The sequence below is a fragment of the Rhinatrema bivittatum genome, chromosome 7 (assembly GCF_901001135.1).
Source record: "Rhinatrema bivittatum chromosome 7, aRhiBiv1.1, whole genome shotgun sequence".
NCBI classification, from domain to species: Eukaryota; Metazoa; Chordata; class Amphibia; order Gymnophiona; family Rhinatrematidae; genus Rhinatrema; species Rhinatrema bivittatum.
In genome coordinates this window covers 44,047,858-44,067,367 of record NC_042621.1, presented here as the reverse complement: position 1 = coordinate 44,067,367, position 19,510 = coordinate 44,047,858, and the positions used below count along the sequence as shown (strand labels likewise).

General features: G+C 44.4%; 1 protein-coding gene across 6 annotated transcripts in view; it reads left to right on the top strand.

Annotated features, from left to right (window-relative positions):
• NFAT5 (nuclear factor of activated T cells 5) overlaps positions 1–19,510 on the top strand; it is an 852,247-nt gene that overhangs the window by 330,319 nt on the left and 502,418 nt on the right. For 4 of the 6 annotated variants that reach the window (XM_029608296.1, XM_029608298.1, XM_029608295.1 and 1 more), the window contains exon 3: positions 10,177–10,729. In XM_029608296.1, coding sequence (XP_029464156.1) covers positions 10,177–10,729 — 553 coding nt within the window. Of the gene's footprint in view, positions 1–4,215; positions 4,333–9,631; positions 9,694–10,176; positions 10,730–19,510 lie in introns of all 6 variants that reach the window. The other 2 variants (XM_029608301.1, XM_029608300.1) reach the window with 2 other exon arrangements.

Sequence of the window (19,510 nt, the reverse complement as noted above, 5' to 3'; positions counted from 1 at the left end):
GTTACTGTTGCTAGTAATAGCAGTGGCTATTTTCTAAGTCGACTTAATTAATAGCAGGTAATGGACATCTCCTCCAAGAACTTATCCAATCCTTTTTTAAACACAGCTATACTAACTGCACTAACCACATCCTCTGGCAACAAATTCCAGAGTTTAATTGTGCGTTGAGTGAAGAAGAACTTTCTCCGATTAGTTTTAAATGTGCCACATGCTAACTTCATGGAGTGCCCCCTAGTCTTTCTATTATCTGAAAGACTAAATAACCAATTCATATCTACCCGTTCTAGACCTCTCATGATTTTAAACACCTCTATCATATCCCCCCTCAGCTGTCTCTTCTCCAAGCTCAAAAGTCCTAACCTCTTTAGTCTTTCCTCATAGGGGACCTGTTCCATTCCCCTTATCATTTTGGTTGCCCTTCTCTGTACCTTCTCCATCACAATTATATCTTTTCTGAGATGCGGCGACCAGAATTGTACATAGTATTCAAGGTGCGGTCTCACCATGGAGCGCTACAAAGGCATTATGACATTTTCCATTTTATTCACCATTCCCTTTCTAATAATTCTAATAATGTTTGCTTTTTTGACTGCCGCAGCACACTGAACCTACGATTTTGATGTGTTATCCACTATGACGCCTAGATCTCTTTCTTGGCTGGTAGCACCTAATATGGAACCTAACATTGTGTAACTATAGCATGGGTTATTTTTCCCTATATGCATCACCTTGCACTTATCCACATTAAATTTCATCTGCCATTTCGATGCCCAATTTTCCAGTCTCACAAGGTCTTCCTGCAATTTATCACAATCTGTTTCTGATTTAACTATTGTGAACAATTTTGTATCATCTGCAAATTTGATTACCTCACTCGTTGTATTTCTTTCCAGATCATTTATAAATGTATTGAAAAGTAAGGGTTCCAATACAGATCCCTGAGGCACTCCACTGCCCACTCCCTTCCACTGAGAAAATTGTCCATTTAATCCTACTCTCTGTTTCCTGTCTTTTAGCCAGTTTGTAATCCACGAAAGGACATCGCCACCTATCCCATGACTTTTTACTTTTCCTAGAAGCCTCTCATGAGGAACTTTGTCAAATGCCTTCTGAAAATCCAAGTACACTACATCTACTGGTTCACCTTTATCCACATGTTTATTAACTCCTTCAAAAAAGTGAAGCAGATTTGTGAGGCAAGACTTGCCTTGGGTAAAGCCATGCTGACTTTGTTCCATTAAACCATGTCTTTCTATATGTTCTGTGATTTTGATGCTTAGAACACTTTCCACTATTTTTCCTGGCACTGAAGTCAGGCTAACCGGTCTGTAGTTTCCCGGATCGCCCCTGGAACCCTTTTTAAATATTGAGGTTAAATTAGCTATCCTCCAGTCTTCAGGTACAATGGATGATTTTAATGACAGGTTACAAATGTTTACTAATAGGTCTGAAATTTCATTTTTTAGTTCCTTCAGAACCCTGGGGTGTATACCATCTGGTCCAGTTGATTTACTACTCCAGTTTATCAATCAGGCCTACCACATCTTTTAGGTTCACCGTGATTTGGTTCAGTCCATCTGAATCATTACCCATGAAAACCTTCTCCGGAATGGGTATCTCCCCAACATCCTCTTCAGTAAACAGCGAAGCAAAGAAATCATTTAATCTTTCCGCGATGGCCTTATCTTCTCTAAGTGCCCCTTTAACCCCTCTATCATCTAACGGTCCAACTGACTCCCTCACAGGCTTTCTGCTTCGGATATATTTTTAAAAGTTTTTACTGGGAGTTTTTGCCTCTACGGCCAACTTTTTTTCAAATTCTCTCTTAGCCTGTCTTATCAATGTCTTACATTTAACTTGCCAACGCTTATGCATTATCCTATTTTCTTCTGTTGGATCCTTCTTCCAATTTTTGAGTGAAGATCTTTTGGCTAAAATAGTTTCCTTCACCTCCCCTTTTAACCATGCCAGTAATTGTTTTGCCTTCTTTCCACCTTTTTTAATGTGTGGAATACATCTGGACTGTGCTTCTAGGATGGTATTTTTTAACAATGACCACGCCTCTTGCACACTTTTTACCTTTGTATCTGCTCCTTTCAGTTTTTTTCTAACAATTTTTCTCATTTTATCAGTTTCCCTTTTAAAAGTTTAGCACGAGAGCCGTGGATTTGCTTACTATCCCCCTTCCAGTCATTAATTCAAATTTGATCATATTATGATCACTATTGCCAAGTGGCCCCACCACTGTTACCTCTCTCACCAAATCCTGTGCTCCACTGAGAATTAGTTCTAAAATTGCTCCCTCTCTTGTCGGTTCCTGAACCAATTGCTCCATAAAAATGTCATTTATTCCATCCAGGAACTTTATCTCTCTAGCGTGTCCCGATAATACATTTACCCAGTCAATATTGGGGTAATTGAAGTCTCCCATTATTACCGCACTACCAATTTATTTATTTATTTAACACTTTTCTATACCGACCTTCATGGTTAAAAGACCATATCAGATCGGTTTACATCGAACTGGGGGACTGAACCAAAGACAATAGTAAAAACAGGAAAAAACAAAGTTACATTCAACAAGGAAAATAAAACTTGGAGGCATAGACTGCTGGAAGAGAAAAGGCCTAGGAACGCAGAAAGCAAGTATAAACGATTGGTGAGTCAGGGGAGGATCTTATTGGAAACTTGGAGGTATGGTGATACATAAAAACCTCGGCTAATGTGTATCAGGGGGATCTGAGAAGGCTTGGCGGAATTTGGTTAGTTTCCCTAATCCCACTGCTACTCCTTGTGGCCTTGGGCAAGTCACTTCACCCTCCATTGCTTCAGGTACAAATTTAGATTGTGAGCCCTCTGGGGACAGAGGAATACCCACAGTACCTGAATGTAATCTGCTTTGAAGTGCCTGAAAAAGCACAATTAAAATCAAATAAATAAATGGAGCGGTAGTGCTGGGAGGTGTAGAGGAAGAGGATGATAGGAGAAAATGGAAAGGAGGGCTGAGAGCAAAAAAGAGATGGAAGGCTCAGAGGGGTCAACAGGAGAAGAGAACGAAGTGGTAGAATAGGAAATCAATTAATCAATTATACTTAGGGAATAGCCACTGCTATTAATTGCATCAGTAGCATGGGTTCTTCTTAGTGTTTGGGTAATTGCCAGGTTCTTGTGGCCTGGTTTTGGCCTCTGTTGGAAACAGGATGCTGGGCTTGATGGACCCTTGGTCTGACCCAGCATGGCAATTTCTTATGTTCTTAAATCAAGAGATGAAGGATGAGAAATTACTGAAGAAAGAAGTAAAGCAGAGAGAAAATTGTAGAAGATGGAGAGAAATGAAATTAGAGAGAGAGATCCAAGACAGGTGATGGAGAAAGGAGACCAGCATAGAAGGAAAGAGAAAAAGACAAGAAGAACCAAGAAACAAAGTTAGAAGGCAGACGATGAAAGTGGAGAAGAGACCCAGAGGATAAATCCTTACAATCAAATTAGAGAAAAAAACAAAACAAAGTCGAGTAGTTAAATGTTTGTGAGCCAGGAGATACACAAAGCACCCGTTACAGAAAGTGAGCATTATTTTCCCCACATTGTGATGGGATAGATTATTTCCTGGAGCCTGCGTTGAACAGGTTACGATGAGAGAATTGTCCATGTCCCAGACTGGAGGCCATATGATCCAAGCATGATATAATAGCCATTGCCTCTCATTAGATTGACTTGGGTGACTCTTGGCACAAGCAATGTTCTCACAATAATGCCCACTTCACTTAATTATGGTTCAGTCCTTTCCACATGCCTTAAATTGCTGCAGCACTGCTTCAGATTACTGGGGCAGTAGGATTGGCTGGTATCAGTTCTGAGGACTGGAGGAAACAGACTTCTAGGCAGGTTTGTTGCACAAGTTAAATAGATTTAAACTTAAGTTTGCTGCCTTGCTATTGGGGTTTTCATAAATACCCTTGATGCATTTAATGTAAAAAAAAAAGTATATTTGGTTTGAGTTTTACTTAAGAATTTGATAATTTAAAAGATGGAATTATACATATATGATTTAATGCATTACTCGTTTAAAATACGCTGGATTTAAACTATTTGAACTTGTCAATTAAAATAATCAGTCTACCTAGAATCTCTATGTACTAATTGAACTGGATTGCTTATTATATTTGCTGGGATGCTAGCTGTTTTCTCTATTAATACACTTAACTTGCATTCTAGCTCCGCCATTCAGAGACAGGCATCGTGTGGTGGGTTGTGTGACAGTGTCTGTCTGTCAGTAGTGAAGACAAATAGTGCCAGAGACACTTAACCCATCCAATCTCACCCAGGGTGTAGGTCGGTCTCGTTTTCAGACTTCTTACTAAGTCTTTTTTTTCTCTCTTGCTTTCTTTTTTTTTTTCTTTTTTGTTAAAGTTTTTGAAATAGATTAATATTGATTTAAAAAAAAACAAAAAAAAACAAAACCTTTTTTGGTAAAGATTTTGACTTTGTCATTAATATTAAGAGAAGCAATAGTAGAAATCTGAGGTTGGCATGGAAAATGCTGGAAACAGGTTTGCAGCCGCTTTGTGTCTTGTGGTTCATTTTTTAATCCTGCAGGAACACAACCTGGAAATTCAGCTCAGAATGTACCTGCTTTGTTTTGAAACATCGTTTGTTAAATGTGAAAATAGTGACAAAGATACACAATATTACTTAAAATATGTCAAGAAAGCCACACAATGCAAATTCTCTTTGTATCTGAAGTGTGAAAACCTAGATTTTCTAGAGATCTTGTCCTATCCATTTGCCCACCTCATATGCCTGTAGTCTGGCAAGTGTCTTAAAAGTTGTTTGTGTGCAAGCAGCTACTGAAAGCATGGACATCAGATCTCTCTTTAGTGGTAGCAGTTGGGAGTGTGTTTTGACTAGCGCTGTATTGAGCTTGTGATAATGACACTTGTTTTTTCTGGAGGGCTTTGAAATTGCTCAGAGTAGTGAAGGATTGTTGTGAAAAAGAGCAGCAGCATGTGAGCCACAATAGCACCTCTCAATATAGCCTATCAGAGGAGAGAAAAACTTGCCCCAGGAACAATTGCCTAATAAGAACATGCCATGCTGGGTCAGACCAAAGGTCCATCTAGCCCAGCATCCTGTTTCCAACAGTGGCCAGGCCAGGGCACAAGTACCTGAATAGATCCCATGCTAGCATAGGTCTGGACCCTTTCTAGCGTTTTTGAATCCCATTTTCTCTTACTCCTGCACTTGCTTCTGGCAGCCCTGTTTTGATACCCATTAACAGAATCTGTTGCCTTGCCCTCCTCACTGCCTTCCCGTTTCTGCTTTCTGTGAATTGTGCCCTCTGCATTTATTCTGACTACATCTTGGCTGATTCAAACTTTAGAAACCAGTCAGCCATCTGTTAATGGAAAAAACTAAAGAAATTTCTCAAGCTTCATGGTAAAGGGGACAGAACGAGGCAACGGGATCATTGGGCAGCTTAGGTGTTAGAGCTAAAGATGGAGAAACCTGGTGGCCATGGCTCTGTATTATGTTACTGCTCGTTTTAATGTGTCTGTTTCTTATTTGCATTATCAGTTTATACAATTAACCAGCATGCAGAACGGCAGATCTCTAGATACCATCTTTCAGTTACCCAGGCTCCTACTTGAAAAGACATTTTGGTTTGGGGAAAGTTGAGAGCAACAGGCAGATAATATAGAACACTTAAAGAGCAATGTGGGCACTTGGAGAATAACACCTGGTTGCCTACTTGGCCATCTTCTGAGAGGGATATGATTGCCACTGCTGAAAGTAAGAAGTAGTACAAGGGCAGGAAGGTTATTAATGGGAAAGCCTGTCTTACAGCAGAAATTTCATCATTTGATGCCACTAACTGCTCAGGAAGATCCAATTTTACTTTCCTTCAAGGGTAACTTTTATGTCCCTACAAGTGAGAATGTTGCCTTGACTACCTACCAATTTACAAATAATGGACCAAAGTAAAGTGTGAACTGAATCTTTTGAAAGGGGAAGCAGTTCTCCGCTGCTTAGTTAGTTGTAATTGAGCTACTTTTCTTCTAGATTCATTTTCTCACTTGTGTTTTTGGTCCTCTTGGCTTTATTTCTCATTTCCTGACTTCTCTTCATCCCTTTTTGTTCTTTACCTAGTCAGCCCCGTTCCTTTAACCTTTCCTCTGCTCCCACAGTGGTGGTGTTTGCAGGCTTGTAGAACGTGTACATTCTATTGTGGCATGCCCATGGAAAGGCTTTTTTGCTACTTTCTCAGATACAGAGGGAGAAGTGATCGACAGGACTTGCTGGTTTGATGTTTCTTTCAGAGCCTGTTGGGGTTTCTGAATGTAGACCTCTTCATGGCCTCTGCTATCTACATCCCACTGCTAGTCCACTTTGTGTGCCTAAGTCCTCCTCTACTAAATGAACAATTTTTCAGGATTAACAGAAGGTAAAACACAAATGTCCTGAATTTGTTTTAGCCTTATCTGCAAGCCTCATATTTACAGTTTCTAAGTATAATTTCTTTGCAGAAGTAAGCTTCCTTCTCGTGGCCTAAATTAATAATCATTTGTTCTTGGGAAATGAATTGTATTTGTTTGTAGAAGGCACAGCACCTGCATGTAAATGTGTAAAATGTTAATGTTTGGTTGTACTGTTGGCAAAGTGGACAGGATGCAGCTTCCTCAGAATGTTGCCCCTTCGTTTCCAAAGGCAAGCATGCCGTCCGTGTCTAATTGCTTATCTGTTTTGGGCAAGATTCCCTGACAGAATCATATTGTGCATTGTGTTTTGCTTGATGATTGAAGTTAACATTTGGAATGTTACAACAGAATATCCACCTAAGATTAAATGTACTGTCCCTTGGGTGGTGTGAAGTCTCTGCATGTTTCAGAGCACGGCTGCAAGCAGGAAAGACAAGCTGGTCTCTTTCTTCATCTTGTCTAGGCTTTTATTCAGGCACTGTGCTGCTGGGCTACCTGACCTTGACCAACTACTAAAACTGCTTCAGAAATCCAGGTCTGAACTTTAGGATGGCTGCAGTGGAGAATCATGAGACGTGTTTGTTTGGGAACCAGGTTCATTTTGGTTTCTGTCAGAACCAGACCTGCTTAGCACTAGATCTAGAATTACTGTGTTAAGACATGATTCTCATTGTGTTAATGGAAACATGCTTAGTATGTCTGCTCTATTTTAGATTCACAAAGATGTGTTCCAGGTGAGTTGTAGGTCAGCATTAAAATCTAAAAGTTTATAATCACTCCACATAACACAACAACATAAGTCAATAAACACAGTTTTTGCTTTTTATCAAATGAAACAGAGGACAGTTTAGATACTGTTCCGTCATAGTCATTCCTAAAAATGACCTTGCATAGATTTAAAAATCAAAGCATCCACCCATTTCTCCATTTACCCATTTCTTGTGGTCTTAGTGATTCAGATACCCCCTAAGAAAACTTCTGGGGTTTTTACCCGAGCCATGACTATAGAGCAGACCTGATTACCCAAATGAATGCTGAAACAGGAGAGTTTTAACATGTTTGCTGAAGGGCAAGTAAATCCTCTGGCACTTCTACTGTATGTGGGTGGTGTCGAGCAGACTGATTAGTGCAGATGGTCTTTATCTGCTGTCACCTACTATGTTATGTTTTTACCTAGAGGTTCAGCACTATAAAATGCAGACCAGAATTTTCATCATTTAAATCTGGATATAGTGCTAAGATATTTGCTGTGGCTTGCTTAGATGAGTGTAGTATGCAAAGCTTAATTATGAGTACTGCTATGACTGCAAAATATCCAATCCTGTTTTAAATGTTTTCTGTATGGATACGGAGCCGGCCTGGTTAATCAGTGCTCAGTATTTTACAGAGTGTTTGTAATCCAAAGGGAAAAGGGTCTTATGACCTTATTTTGAATTAGCCAAGTTTACCTATGTGATACATTTTTGCTTAGTTGCTATTCATAACACCTAACTAAAAAATAAAGACAGTGTTTTTATTGGATTTTAAGAACCTTTTGCTAATGGTGGTAATATAATGACATAATAACATAAGCAGATGTTACAAGGTGGCTGAAGAGTCACCCAGTAGAGTCTAACTTAGCATTTATTTATAGTTAGCAATGCCAAGTACATCATCAAGCTCATGTTCAGGATGATGTGTGCAGTATTTGGAGTGAGCGCAGTGTTATCTTAAAATAAACAAAATGTGCCAACAACCCTCTCAACTCAAAGTGGCTGCAAACCAGTTCCTCAATCATTTTACTGACAATGTCTAGATTTAGTACTAAGAACAAACATTATTTTTAGAAAAATAGTTTTCAACAAAACTAAGCATTTATTTAATGCATGATGCAAAAGATTGAATGAGATTTTCTTTAAATGTCAATGCCATAGAAAGCAACGGGTTCCTCTGATTTTAGCCGTTGCTTTAGGGAAGAACAGAAACTGTGGAAAATGGAACTGATGCTCTCTCAGCTGCCCCCATGGGGTCATGAAGGGATAGGACATCTCATCTTTCCAGGTGGTTAGGAGCAGCGCTCATTGAAAGACAGCACTGATCGTTCACTACTCCTTTGACTGTTAAGACTGTTAGTTTATTTTGGAAGAAAACCAGTCAGGAATTGTAGTGATATATGAGTGAACTTTTAATTGTCCTTCTTATTTCTTTAGTATTTTAGCGCCTTTTCTGATATATCCTAACATGATCTTACAGTCTGCATGGTCTAAAAAATATTTTGGTTGGTTTTTCCATGTTTATTGCCAAAGTCTTACTGGAAGTTAATGAGATGAAACTGTTATGAGTTCCTGTATTTTGGATTACACGCTGCTGAGAACAAGCTTTTCAGTTCAGCGAATATAAATGTTTTAATAAACAAGTGAAGTAGAATGTTAAGCTTGTTTTCAAGAGATCTGACTTGTTGAAACCTAAATAGCCATTTCACCTGTTAAACTAATTGGATTTAAAAAGATCAATGGGAAGAAGATATATATGGTCAGTGAATTTGATGGAGGGCATTGACTGTCCAGTCCTTCAAGTATTTTCACATCATTAGTAGCAGTGATGATCAGAAAGCAGTGGCAGCAGTTCAGTCAGAGAGAGGGCCTTGTCTGTTTAGAAAGCAAATGCTGTTGAAGCATAAAGACCTGCCAGTTCAATGAGCTCATCTGCTCTCTCTAATGATATTCTAGGGTTTTGTCACTAATGTAACTTTTCTTCTTAAACCTTTTGTCCCAGGGTGAACAGCTCAATTGTTTTTTGTTTGAGATGAGACAGAGTGTAAAAACCTTTCTTGCAAAATTTGAAAACTTAGCTCTAGAAGAGTTTGCTAACTTTTTATACAGATTCCGTCCAGTGTTTGTGCATTTAACCCCTTTTTACTTCAAATTAACCTTCGAAGTCAGTGAATTTCATGGTGAGGAGCGGGGCTTTAGGCTTTTGATACCCTGCTCAGGTTTGACTTCTAGTGTCAAGCAGGTCTTGAAATCAAACCCAGGACACTGATTGGTATCAGTTCCATTTTGCCTGCAGTTCAATTTATTTTGTATTCCTTTTGAATTATTTTTCTCATTTTTAAAATTGATATCTGCAATAATCAGCAGCTGTTTCTCATTTATTTTCTCATATTTTTATTCCAGGAATTGCCTCTGAAGCAGGGAGTGTCTGCATTAAAAATGACCTGTAGTTCTCTGCTTCATAGGTTAGAAACTTACTTTAATATTTTGTGGCTAAGCACAGTCCCACCTTTTCAAAAAAAAAAAAAATAAATAAAAATTGATGAATGTTTTAATTGGCATTGAATGTGGACTACAAGCATACATTTTGCAATGGGGGTTACCTTTTTATCCTAGTTAAAAATAAAAGCCAAAATAAAATTACTGGTGGCAAAGAAAGCTCTATTATTTGCTTGCAGCCTTTAAAGACTAATTTTAAGTATAGACTTTATTTTTATAATTGGTTGCTAGACAGCAAAAATTTAAGTGAATACTGTTTGGCCCCTTTTAAACAAAACATGCATTACATAGGCTTTTTGTACTGCTTGAAGCATTTGCATTCTAAAACATACCAAATTCCAAATGTTCATTTGGGGAGAAAATCTGTTCTCAAATCACCTAATTTCAATGGGACTGCTAGCCAGTGCAGATGAAAATGTGTATATTTACTCTGAAATTGTACACCACAGATGCATCTTCATCTTCCTCCTCTTCCTCCATGGGCGGTGCTTGCAGCTCCTTTACCACCATTTCCAGCCATACCATATACTCTACCTCTGTCACCGACTCCAAAGCTATGCAAGTGAAGAGCTGCACAGCTGTGGAGGTAAGTAACCATGGGGTAAGTGAAAAGCAGTTAACCAGTCAAACAGTCCAGCAGCACCAATCCATGCCGCAGCGATGGACAGTCCTGAACATCTCACCACCACCAGAGGACTTACTGGATAACAGTCAGATGTCCTGCCAGGACGAGGGGAGTGGATTGGATTCCGAGCAGAGCAGCATGTGGATGGAGGAGTCCACGTCTAACTTCAGCAATATGAGCACCAGTTCCTACAATGATAACACGGAGGTACCACGTAAGTCACGTAAGCGCAATCCAAAGCAGAGGCCTGGAGTCAAACGCCGAGATGGAGAAGAATCCAGCTTGGATGTATTTGATGCCGACAGTGCTAGAGGGCCTCACTATGTGCTTTCCCAGCTCACCTCAGACAACAAGATCAGCTCCCAAGCAGGCAATGGGTTCGTATCCATATTTTCATATTACCTTTGACAAAACTGCAGTTTACATTCTTTTTGTTTTTATCAGACACATTCATACATATTGCTGTAGCAGATACCAGTTTTGTGATTTTAGCAAATCCAAGTGGCAATGCAAGGCTATAGTGAAAGATGTATGATAGGTCTTGGGAAAGACACTGTCAAATTAACACTGTCTAATCTCTCTGGATCTTTAGTGTAGTTTGGATTGAGACTGTAATTTTGGGATTATTTTTTAAGCATTTTTCAGTGCAGTACATAGATTCACTTTAGAAATGGATGAAGGATTTTTCAAAGCTGTCAGAGTTCATATCGAAGAGTCTAGCCATAGTCCTGCACTCCTAGTATTATGTGAGGATCTGGGCCTGTACCTCTTTTTCTAATAACTAGCAGTGAAGTTCAGATGTTGAGACTTTTCTAGCCTGAAATAAGTAATAATATTTTATTTTGAAATAACATAGACTTTTATGCCAAACCAGAGGTTCTCAAACCTGTCCTGGAAGACCCCCATCCAGTCAGGTTTTCAGGATATCCACAATGAATATTTAGGAGATCAAATTTGCATGCAGATTTATCTCATGCATATTCATTATGGATATCCTGCAAACTTGACAGGCTGGGGGTCCTCCAAGACAGGTTTGGGAGCCATTGTGTTTATGGAAATGCACTTGGTTTTTAGAACTAAGTCTCTAATTAATTTTTTGTGGGCTGTTTGTTAATTTTACTTTTTGAAAATTAATCTGTTTTATTTACTACCAATTGGCAATTCTCCTCTGGATTCTTTGCAGTGGGCTCTGATGCTTTTTGTTGGTTTGACAGAATTATCCAGAGATGGTAGATATGAGGTTTCAAGACCACTTAGATTCCTTCTTGATATGTCCTCAGAAATTTCTTCAGAAGTGGTCTGTGGGGTCTTAAAAGTGTATGTAACTCATTTTTGGAGAATTCTTAAACTAGTCCAGTAAAAGCTATCTTAATCTGCAAAGGTTCCAGGTCTTTCCAAGACCTGTATACTTCTTAGAACTCCACACTGGTGGTTTTCCTCTGTAAATAGTCGTGTGGTTGCCAGATTAATCCATGCAAGTACAAAGGAATATTTCTGTATATCTGTGTGAACCAACATAGCTTCTTTGAGGACACGCAGGATGGTAGTCCTCACAGATAGATGACATCATCAGATGGAGCCTGGCACGGAAAACTTTTGACACAGTTTCTGGAATTTTGACTGGCACACTGAGCATACCCAGCATACCACTATCCGCGCGAAGTAACTGCCTCGCGGTGGTGGAGCTACTGCTCTTAGGGGTAGATTTTAAAAGGTTGCACACGGGCGTATATGTGCGTGTGCTACCCAGCGCGTGCACATGTACACCCAATTTTATAACATGCATGCGCAGGCGCGCACATGTTATAAAATCCTGGGTCGGCGCACGCAAGGGGGTGCACAATTGTGCACCTTGCGCTCACCGAGCCGCACTGCCTTCCCCCTAGCCTGACCTTCCTACTCCTTCCCCTAACATTTTCCCCCCAGCACTACTCTAACCCCCCCCCCCCCCCAATACCTTTATTTTACCTTTTGCGCCTGCTGGCCAACTGCCGGCACGTGATCCCCGGCACAGCAGCAAATATGGTCGCTGTGCCAGGAGCCTGACCCCCACCCCGCCCCCAGACCGCCCCGCCTCTTTAGTAAAGCCCCAGGACTTACACGCATCTCGGGGCTTTACGCGCATCGCTGGGCCTTTTGAAATAGGCCCGGCGAGCGGAACCTTTTTAAAATCCGGCCCTTAGTGTCTTTCTAAACTTTTCTACCTGTTTTTTTTTTTTTTTTCCCCCGGCTTGTCAGCATCTGGTCCCTCTTCAGTTGGTGCCCCATTCAGCGGCATGGTAGGTCTTTCTTTTTCCCTTCTTTGCGCTCGATTCCCGGCGTGTCGCTCCCTGGTGGCTGCCAGCCATCTACCATCCACTCACTGGCTGTTTTTCATGGCATCGTCCGGTTTTCGATGGTGCTCCCGGTGCCCACGGACCTTGTTGATTACTGATACGCATGAGGTGTGTATCTTCTGCCTGGAGGCATTGCACGATGTCCGCAGGTGTCATTTGTGTGATCAAATGACCCCCAAGGGCCGTCATGCCTGGCTGGATAAGATGGAGAAACATTTTGGGTCCAAAATGTCTGCTCCATCCACTCCAGTATTGGAGACATTGACACCTAGGGGCCGAGGGGAGCCATTGGATACACTGTCCCTTTCCATTCCCCCCGGCGGGCCCATCTTGAGAGAGAGGGGCGGGTGATAGGCCGTCTCCAGTGTCATCGCACTCCAGGACATTGGGCTCTTTAGCTTCCTTGGCGCCAGGGAAAGACTGGGCCGAGCATCGCGGGAAGTCCTGCAAACTTCGTCACCAGTTGCCATTGGCGTACGGCTATGGAACCGGTGCGGCATCGGCAGCTGCCATGCCACCACCAAAGCGACCCCGTGGAGAGGAGGACTCTTCTATCAGACCTGGGAGACCCAGGCATTCCCCACTGGTGTCAGTGCTGGACACCAAGCCTCCGAGGAGGCTCAAATAAGCCTGTTCCTCCTCCTCCGCTGCCCATCTTAATTTCACCAGACTTTCAGGAGGAGTTGGACCGCAGGGTTCAGATGGAGGTGCGCTGAGCCCTGTGGGGTATCAAGCTGCCTCTGGCACCAGTTCCTATGCCAGTGCCGGGCCCTGCGTGCTCTCTCTTGCCGCCCTTGCTAGAGCGTCTGGATATCCTGTTAGAATATAAGAACATAAGAAATTGTCATGTGGAGTCAGACCAAGGGTCCATCAAGCCCAGCATCCTGTTTCCAACAGAGACCAAACCAGGCCACAAGAACCTGGCAAGTAACCAAACACCAAGAAGATGCCACACAATTGGCAGCCATCGATTACCTCCTCTGGAGTGATTTCCATTTTACTACGACCATCGGTGCCTTCGAGTCCGCTGGTCCCACGTCCGGAGTTTCCTGATCCTGTTCCTGGTCCATCGGGGGTCTTGGGGCCCTAGGTGCCAAAATGAGCTTGGATAGGGGCCATCCACGCCAGCCCCAGGGGACCTTAGTGAGGAAGAACCCTGGTATGACCCCTAGGGTGATGATACCACGGGATTCTTCTGAAGACTCCGGTGATGTCCTTTCGGAACCTTCGTCACCAGATGAGAGGCATCGATCTCCCCCCCCCCCCCCCCCCCCCCCCGGAATCTCTCCTTCGAGGCTTTGTCCGAGCCATGGCTGAAGCCACCCCCTTTCAGCTCCTCACAGAAGAGGATGCTCGGCATAAAATGCTGGAGGTCTTCCAGTTATTCGATGCCCCAAAGGAGATAGTGACTATCCCAGTCCACGATATTTTTAAGGAACTCCTCAGGATTTGAAAACATCCCATTTCCATGCCTCCCATTAATAGAAATGAAGATGCCAACTATCTAATCCGACAGGCATTGAAGTTTGAGAGAAGCCATCTTCCACACCAATCCGTGGTAGTGGATGTTAGGATTTGTAGGTATATGGGCCCTGGGCTGAGGTGAGAGATGGTACCACCCACAGGGAGGAGCCCTGTGAACCTCACCGTCGGGAGGCGAGGTCTCAGCGGACGTCAGACATAGCTGTGGAATAGAGTCTTTATTAGAGAGATAGAGAGGCACTGCCCGTGAAGCGGGGCATGCAGGGGAAAGACAAAGAGTCTGTGCAATGGGGTATACCCAAGGGGAATACCTCTGTAGTGAAGATATGGCAATAGTCCACGGAGCGGGGTACACCGATGAGTAGAGATGTTACGGTAGTGGTCCGTGGAGCAGGGCACACCAGTGAAGGGTCCTCAGGAGAGATGACACAGTAGTGGTCCGCAGCGCGGGGTACACCGATGAGGGTTCCTCACTAGAGATGGTAAGGTAGTGGTCCGTAGAGTGGACTACTGGGGAATGGGGCAAGCAGTAGTCCAAGGCAAAAGGCCCTCCGAGGAGCAGATAGCCAGAGACTAGGAAGGGCCCCCGAGGAGCGGGTACCCAGAGCGTCTCACGCCAAAGCAGCAGGAACTGGAACGGGAAATCCGTAGAGAGCAAAGCGGATTCAGCAATGAGGGAACTCGTTGCCAAGTCGTAGGTAGGCAGGGCCAGCCGGCTTAAATGTCCTGGAAGGACGATGTCATCCAGAGGGGGACTCCCCTAAGGTTCCCGCCATGACGTACTTAAGACTGGCCCGCACGCGCGCGCCTAGGGGATTTCGAGGGCAAGATGGCGGTCGGCAGCGTCTGCAGCATCTAGGAACGGTAGACAGGCCGGCGATAGCTGGCGGAAATCGCAAGTCTTCCCAACGGAGTCAAAGCTGCAAAGAAGGAGGTGAGCAACAGTGGTCGCAGCCGTCTGCGACCAACGGGCATAACCAAACCCCCCTTTCCAGGGGGTTTGGTTTTCTTGGGTGAGAAGTATGGAACTGTTTGATCAGCTCTTTATCGAGGATATTGACTGCAGGCTCCCAGCTGTTCTCTTTGGGGCCAAATCCTTCCCACGAGATTAGATATTCCCAATGCTTTCCGCACTTCCTTACATCCAAGATGTCCTCAAACTGATACATTATATTCTCTTCAGCAGCCAGAGGTTGGGGTTCAGGCGGTTTCTGAGAGAATTCAGATAGGATGAGCGGCTTTAATAGCGAGATGTGGAAGGCATTATGTATTTGAGCGAAGTGGGTAGATGAAGGCTATAAGTGACCGGGCAAAGCCATGAAGTACGGGGAAAAGCCCGATGTATCTGGGAGCGAAGCAATCTGAGGGCAGTTTCAGACAAATAAAGCGGGTGGTGTGCCACACTTTGTCTCCGGGGTTCAACTGAGGAGCTACCTGATGATGGGCACCATAGAACTTCTTTGTTTTCTGACCAGCTTGCTGTAGAAGTTGTTTGCTGTGTTCCCAAAGTTGTTGTAACTCTTGTGCAGAAGCCTGTGCCGTCCGTATACTATTTGGAAGGGCAAAGATCCAGTAGAAGCAGACTGGTAGCAGTTTAAGGCAAACTCGGCCCAGGGTAGTAAGTCGGACCAGTCTTTCTGCCGAGAGTTCACATATGCTTGAGCGTCTTTTTTCATGGTTGGCCACCAGTAGAATCTCTGGAGAGTGGAAAGAGTTCTAGCTTGTCCGGGGTGGCTTGCGAACAAGGAATTATGTGCCCAGCGGAGGATTTTCCTTCTGAGTGGTTGGGGAACCACTGTCTGTGTGGCGGAGAGGAGAACTCTTGTTGGGTCGATGATGTGCCGTGGAACATCTGGAACATCTTCCGTAGTGAATGAACGGGAGAGTGCATTGGCTTGGGTGTTCTTATTGGCTGGCCGGTATCGCAAGAGGAAATTGAACTGGGTAAAAAAAAGAGACCAGTGGGCCTGCCTGTGATTAAGGCGTTGAGCATGATGTAAGTTCTCGAGGTTCTTGTGGTCAGTGTATACCGTGATTTGGTGCTGCGCTCCCTCGAGCCAGGGACACCACTCCTCGAAGGCCAGTTTAATCGCCAATAATTCCTTGTCCCTGATTCCATAATTTTGCTCTGCCGGAGAGAAGCGTCGGGAGAAGAACGAGTATGGGTGCAAGGTGTGAGTGGCTGAATGCTGGCTGAGGACGGTACCAACACCAATGTCTGAAGCATCCACTTCGATGAAGAAGGGTCGTCTGGGATCTGGGTGACGTAAGCATGCTTCTCACAGGAACGCCTCCTTCAGTTCTTGGAAGGCATTCATGGCTTCAGATGACCACTGGGAGGGATTGGCTTTCTTTCGAGTCATAGCAGTGTCAGTGTTGAATAATGGGGGATGAACGACTTGTAATAGTAAAGCCAAGGAATCTTCGAAGCACCTTCAGACCTGTTGGTTGAGGCCAATCCCGGATACTCTTAGTCTTTTGTGGATCCATCTGGAACCCCTGGCTTGAGACCACATAGCCCAGAAAAGGGACAGATTCCTGGTGAAAGGAACATTTCTCCAGTTTGGCATATAACTGGTTATCCCTTAAGCATTGTAGAACGTTGGCAACGTCCAAGTGGTGGCTCTGAAGGTCTTGTGGAAATACCAGGATGTCATCCAGATAAACCACGACACAACTGTAGAGCATGTCTCTGAAGATTTCGTTCATCATTTTCTGAAATACTGCCGGCATGTTGCAGAGGTAAAATGGCATTCCAAATATTCAAAATGGCTGTCGTGAGTGTTAAATGCAGTTTTCCATTTGTCGCCCCAGTGTATCCTGACCAAATTATATGCTCCTCTGAGGTCCAATCTGGTAAATATCTTGGCTCCTTGGAGCCTGTCAAAAAGTTCAGAGATTAATGGCAAGGGGTAGCGATCCTTCTGGGTAATTTCATTTAAGCCGCAGTAATCTATGCATGGCTGGAGGGAGCCGTCTTTTTTTCCTACAAAAAAGAACCCGGCTCCAGCAGGCAACTTAGAAGGCCGAATGAAGCCTTTCATCAAATTCTCTTGTATATATTCAGACATGGCCTTTGTCTCAGTCAGAGAAAGTGGGTAAACCCTTCCTCGGGGAGGCTCAGTGTTGGGTAATAAGTTTATTGTGCAATCAAATGAGTGGTGAGATGGTAAAGTGTCCGCGGCTTTCTTGGAGAACACGTCTTTAAAGGAGGAGTACTGCAGCGGAAGACCCGGAATGGATGTTGTTGTAACTAGGCAAGGCATCGGAGACATGACCTCCAAGCACTTTCCATGGCAGGAGTTGCCCCAGTGGGACAATTGTAAGGTGCTCCAATCGAATTGTGGTGTGTGCAATTGTAACCATGGCAGTCCAAGTACCACAGGGTGTATAGCCTTGTCCAGTATTAAGAAGGAAATGGTCTCCGTGTGTAGTGACCCGGTGCGACGTTGAATGGGGACCGTGGAAAAAGTAACTTTGCCTGGTAACGGGTCGCCATGAATAGAAGAAAGTATCAACGGCGTAGGTGTCCGGATGGTGGGGATCCGAAGGTGTTCCATGAGTTGCCTGATTATAAAATTTCCACCAGCCCCGGAGTCCACCAGTGCCAGGGTGTGAAATTCCAGGGCATCAGAGTTAATTGAAACAGGCAGTGTCAACAGAGGAGAGGGTGCGGTCAGGCCTAAGAGGAGTCCTTCGGCAGAACCTAGGCCTGGGAGTTTCCCGGACAGAGTGGACAGGAGGGTACTGCATGTCCCGGTTAGCCACAATACAAGCAAAGACCTGATCTTTGCCGATGATGCTTCTCCTTTGCGGATAGATGGCTGTGACCCATTTGCATTGGTTCCTCTTCCTCGGAGCTTAGCGTAGGAGCGGTCTGGCTGGATGGTGGTGGGCGAATGTGTGGAACACCTGAAGACATCCTCTTGGATCCCCTAGCCTCGTGCAATCGCTCAGGCAGACGGCGATCAATGCGACCGGCGAGGTTAATGAGAGAATCCAATGCCTCAGGGAGTTCTCATGCTGCTAATTCGTCCTTGATGCGTGAAATTAGACCTTCTAGGAATATGGCACGCATGGAGCCCAGATCCCAGTGTAGTTCTGAAGAGAGAGTCCTAAACTCGATGACATAATTGGTCAGTGATCTGGCACCTTGTTGTAGATGCAGGAGTGTAGATCCGGCGATGGTTTTGCGACTGGGGTCATCAAATACGGAGCGAAATAGGGCAAGGAAGCCTGGCAAGTTGTTGAGGATCGGATCCATTCACTCCCAAAGGGGTGATGCCCAGGCCAAGGCTTTTCCGTCCAGGAGGGACAAGATGTACATCGGGGAAATATGCAGGTTGTAAGGAAAAATGCATGCTGCATTGGTTCAAGAAGCCCCTACACAACAAGGGGTCACCTGCGAAACAAGGAGGTGCCGGCAAGGGCACTGGAGGCTGGAATGGTGCTGCATGTGAAGCAAGGCTTGGCTTGACAGGCATTGGGACAAAGTCCAGCCGATTACTCAGTTGATTTATAGCGTTAGCCAAAGTCTCTAATACCTTTTGCTGCTCTGTAATTTACTGGGCCAGGCCAGGGATGGCCTGAATCGCCAAGACCTGTGCTGGATCCATGGACTTGGCAATCTGTTAGGATTTGTAGGTATGTGGGCCCTGGGCCGAGGTGAGAGATGTTACCGCCCACAGGGTGGAGCCCTGTGAGCCTCACCATCGGGAGGCGAGATCTCAGCGGACGTCAGACACAGCTGTGGAATAGTCTTTATTAGAGAGATAGAGAGGCACTGCCCATGAAGCGGGGAGTGCAGGAGAAAGACAAGGAGTCACTACAGAGGTATTCCAAGGGGAATACCTCTGTAGTGAAGATACGGCAATGGTCCGCGGAGCGGGGTACACCGATGAGGCTCCTCAGTAGAGATGATACGGTAGTGGTCGTGGAGCAGGGTACACTGATGAGGGTTCCTCTCTAGAGATGGTGTGGTAGTGGCCTGCAGCGCAGGGCACACCGATGAGAGTTCCAAACTAGAGATGGCGCGGTACTGGTCCGTAGCAAGCAGTAGTCCAAGGCAAAAGGCCCTCTGAGGAGCAGATAGCCAGAGACGAGGAAGGGCCCCCGAGGAGCGGGTACCCAGAGTGTCTCACGCCAAAGTAGCAGGAACTGGAACGGGAAGTCCGTAGTGAGCGAAGCGGATTCAGCAATGAGGGAACCCATTGCTAAGTTGTAGGTAGGCAGGGCCAGCTGGCTTAAATGTCCTGGAAGGAGGGGACGCCCCCGATGTTCCCGCCATGACGTGCTTAAGACTGGCCCGTGCACGCGTGCCTAGGGGATTCCGAGGGCAAG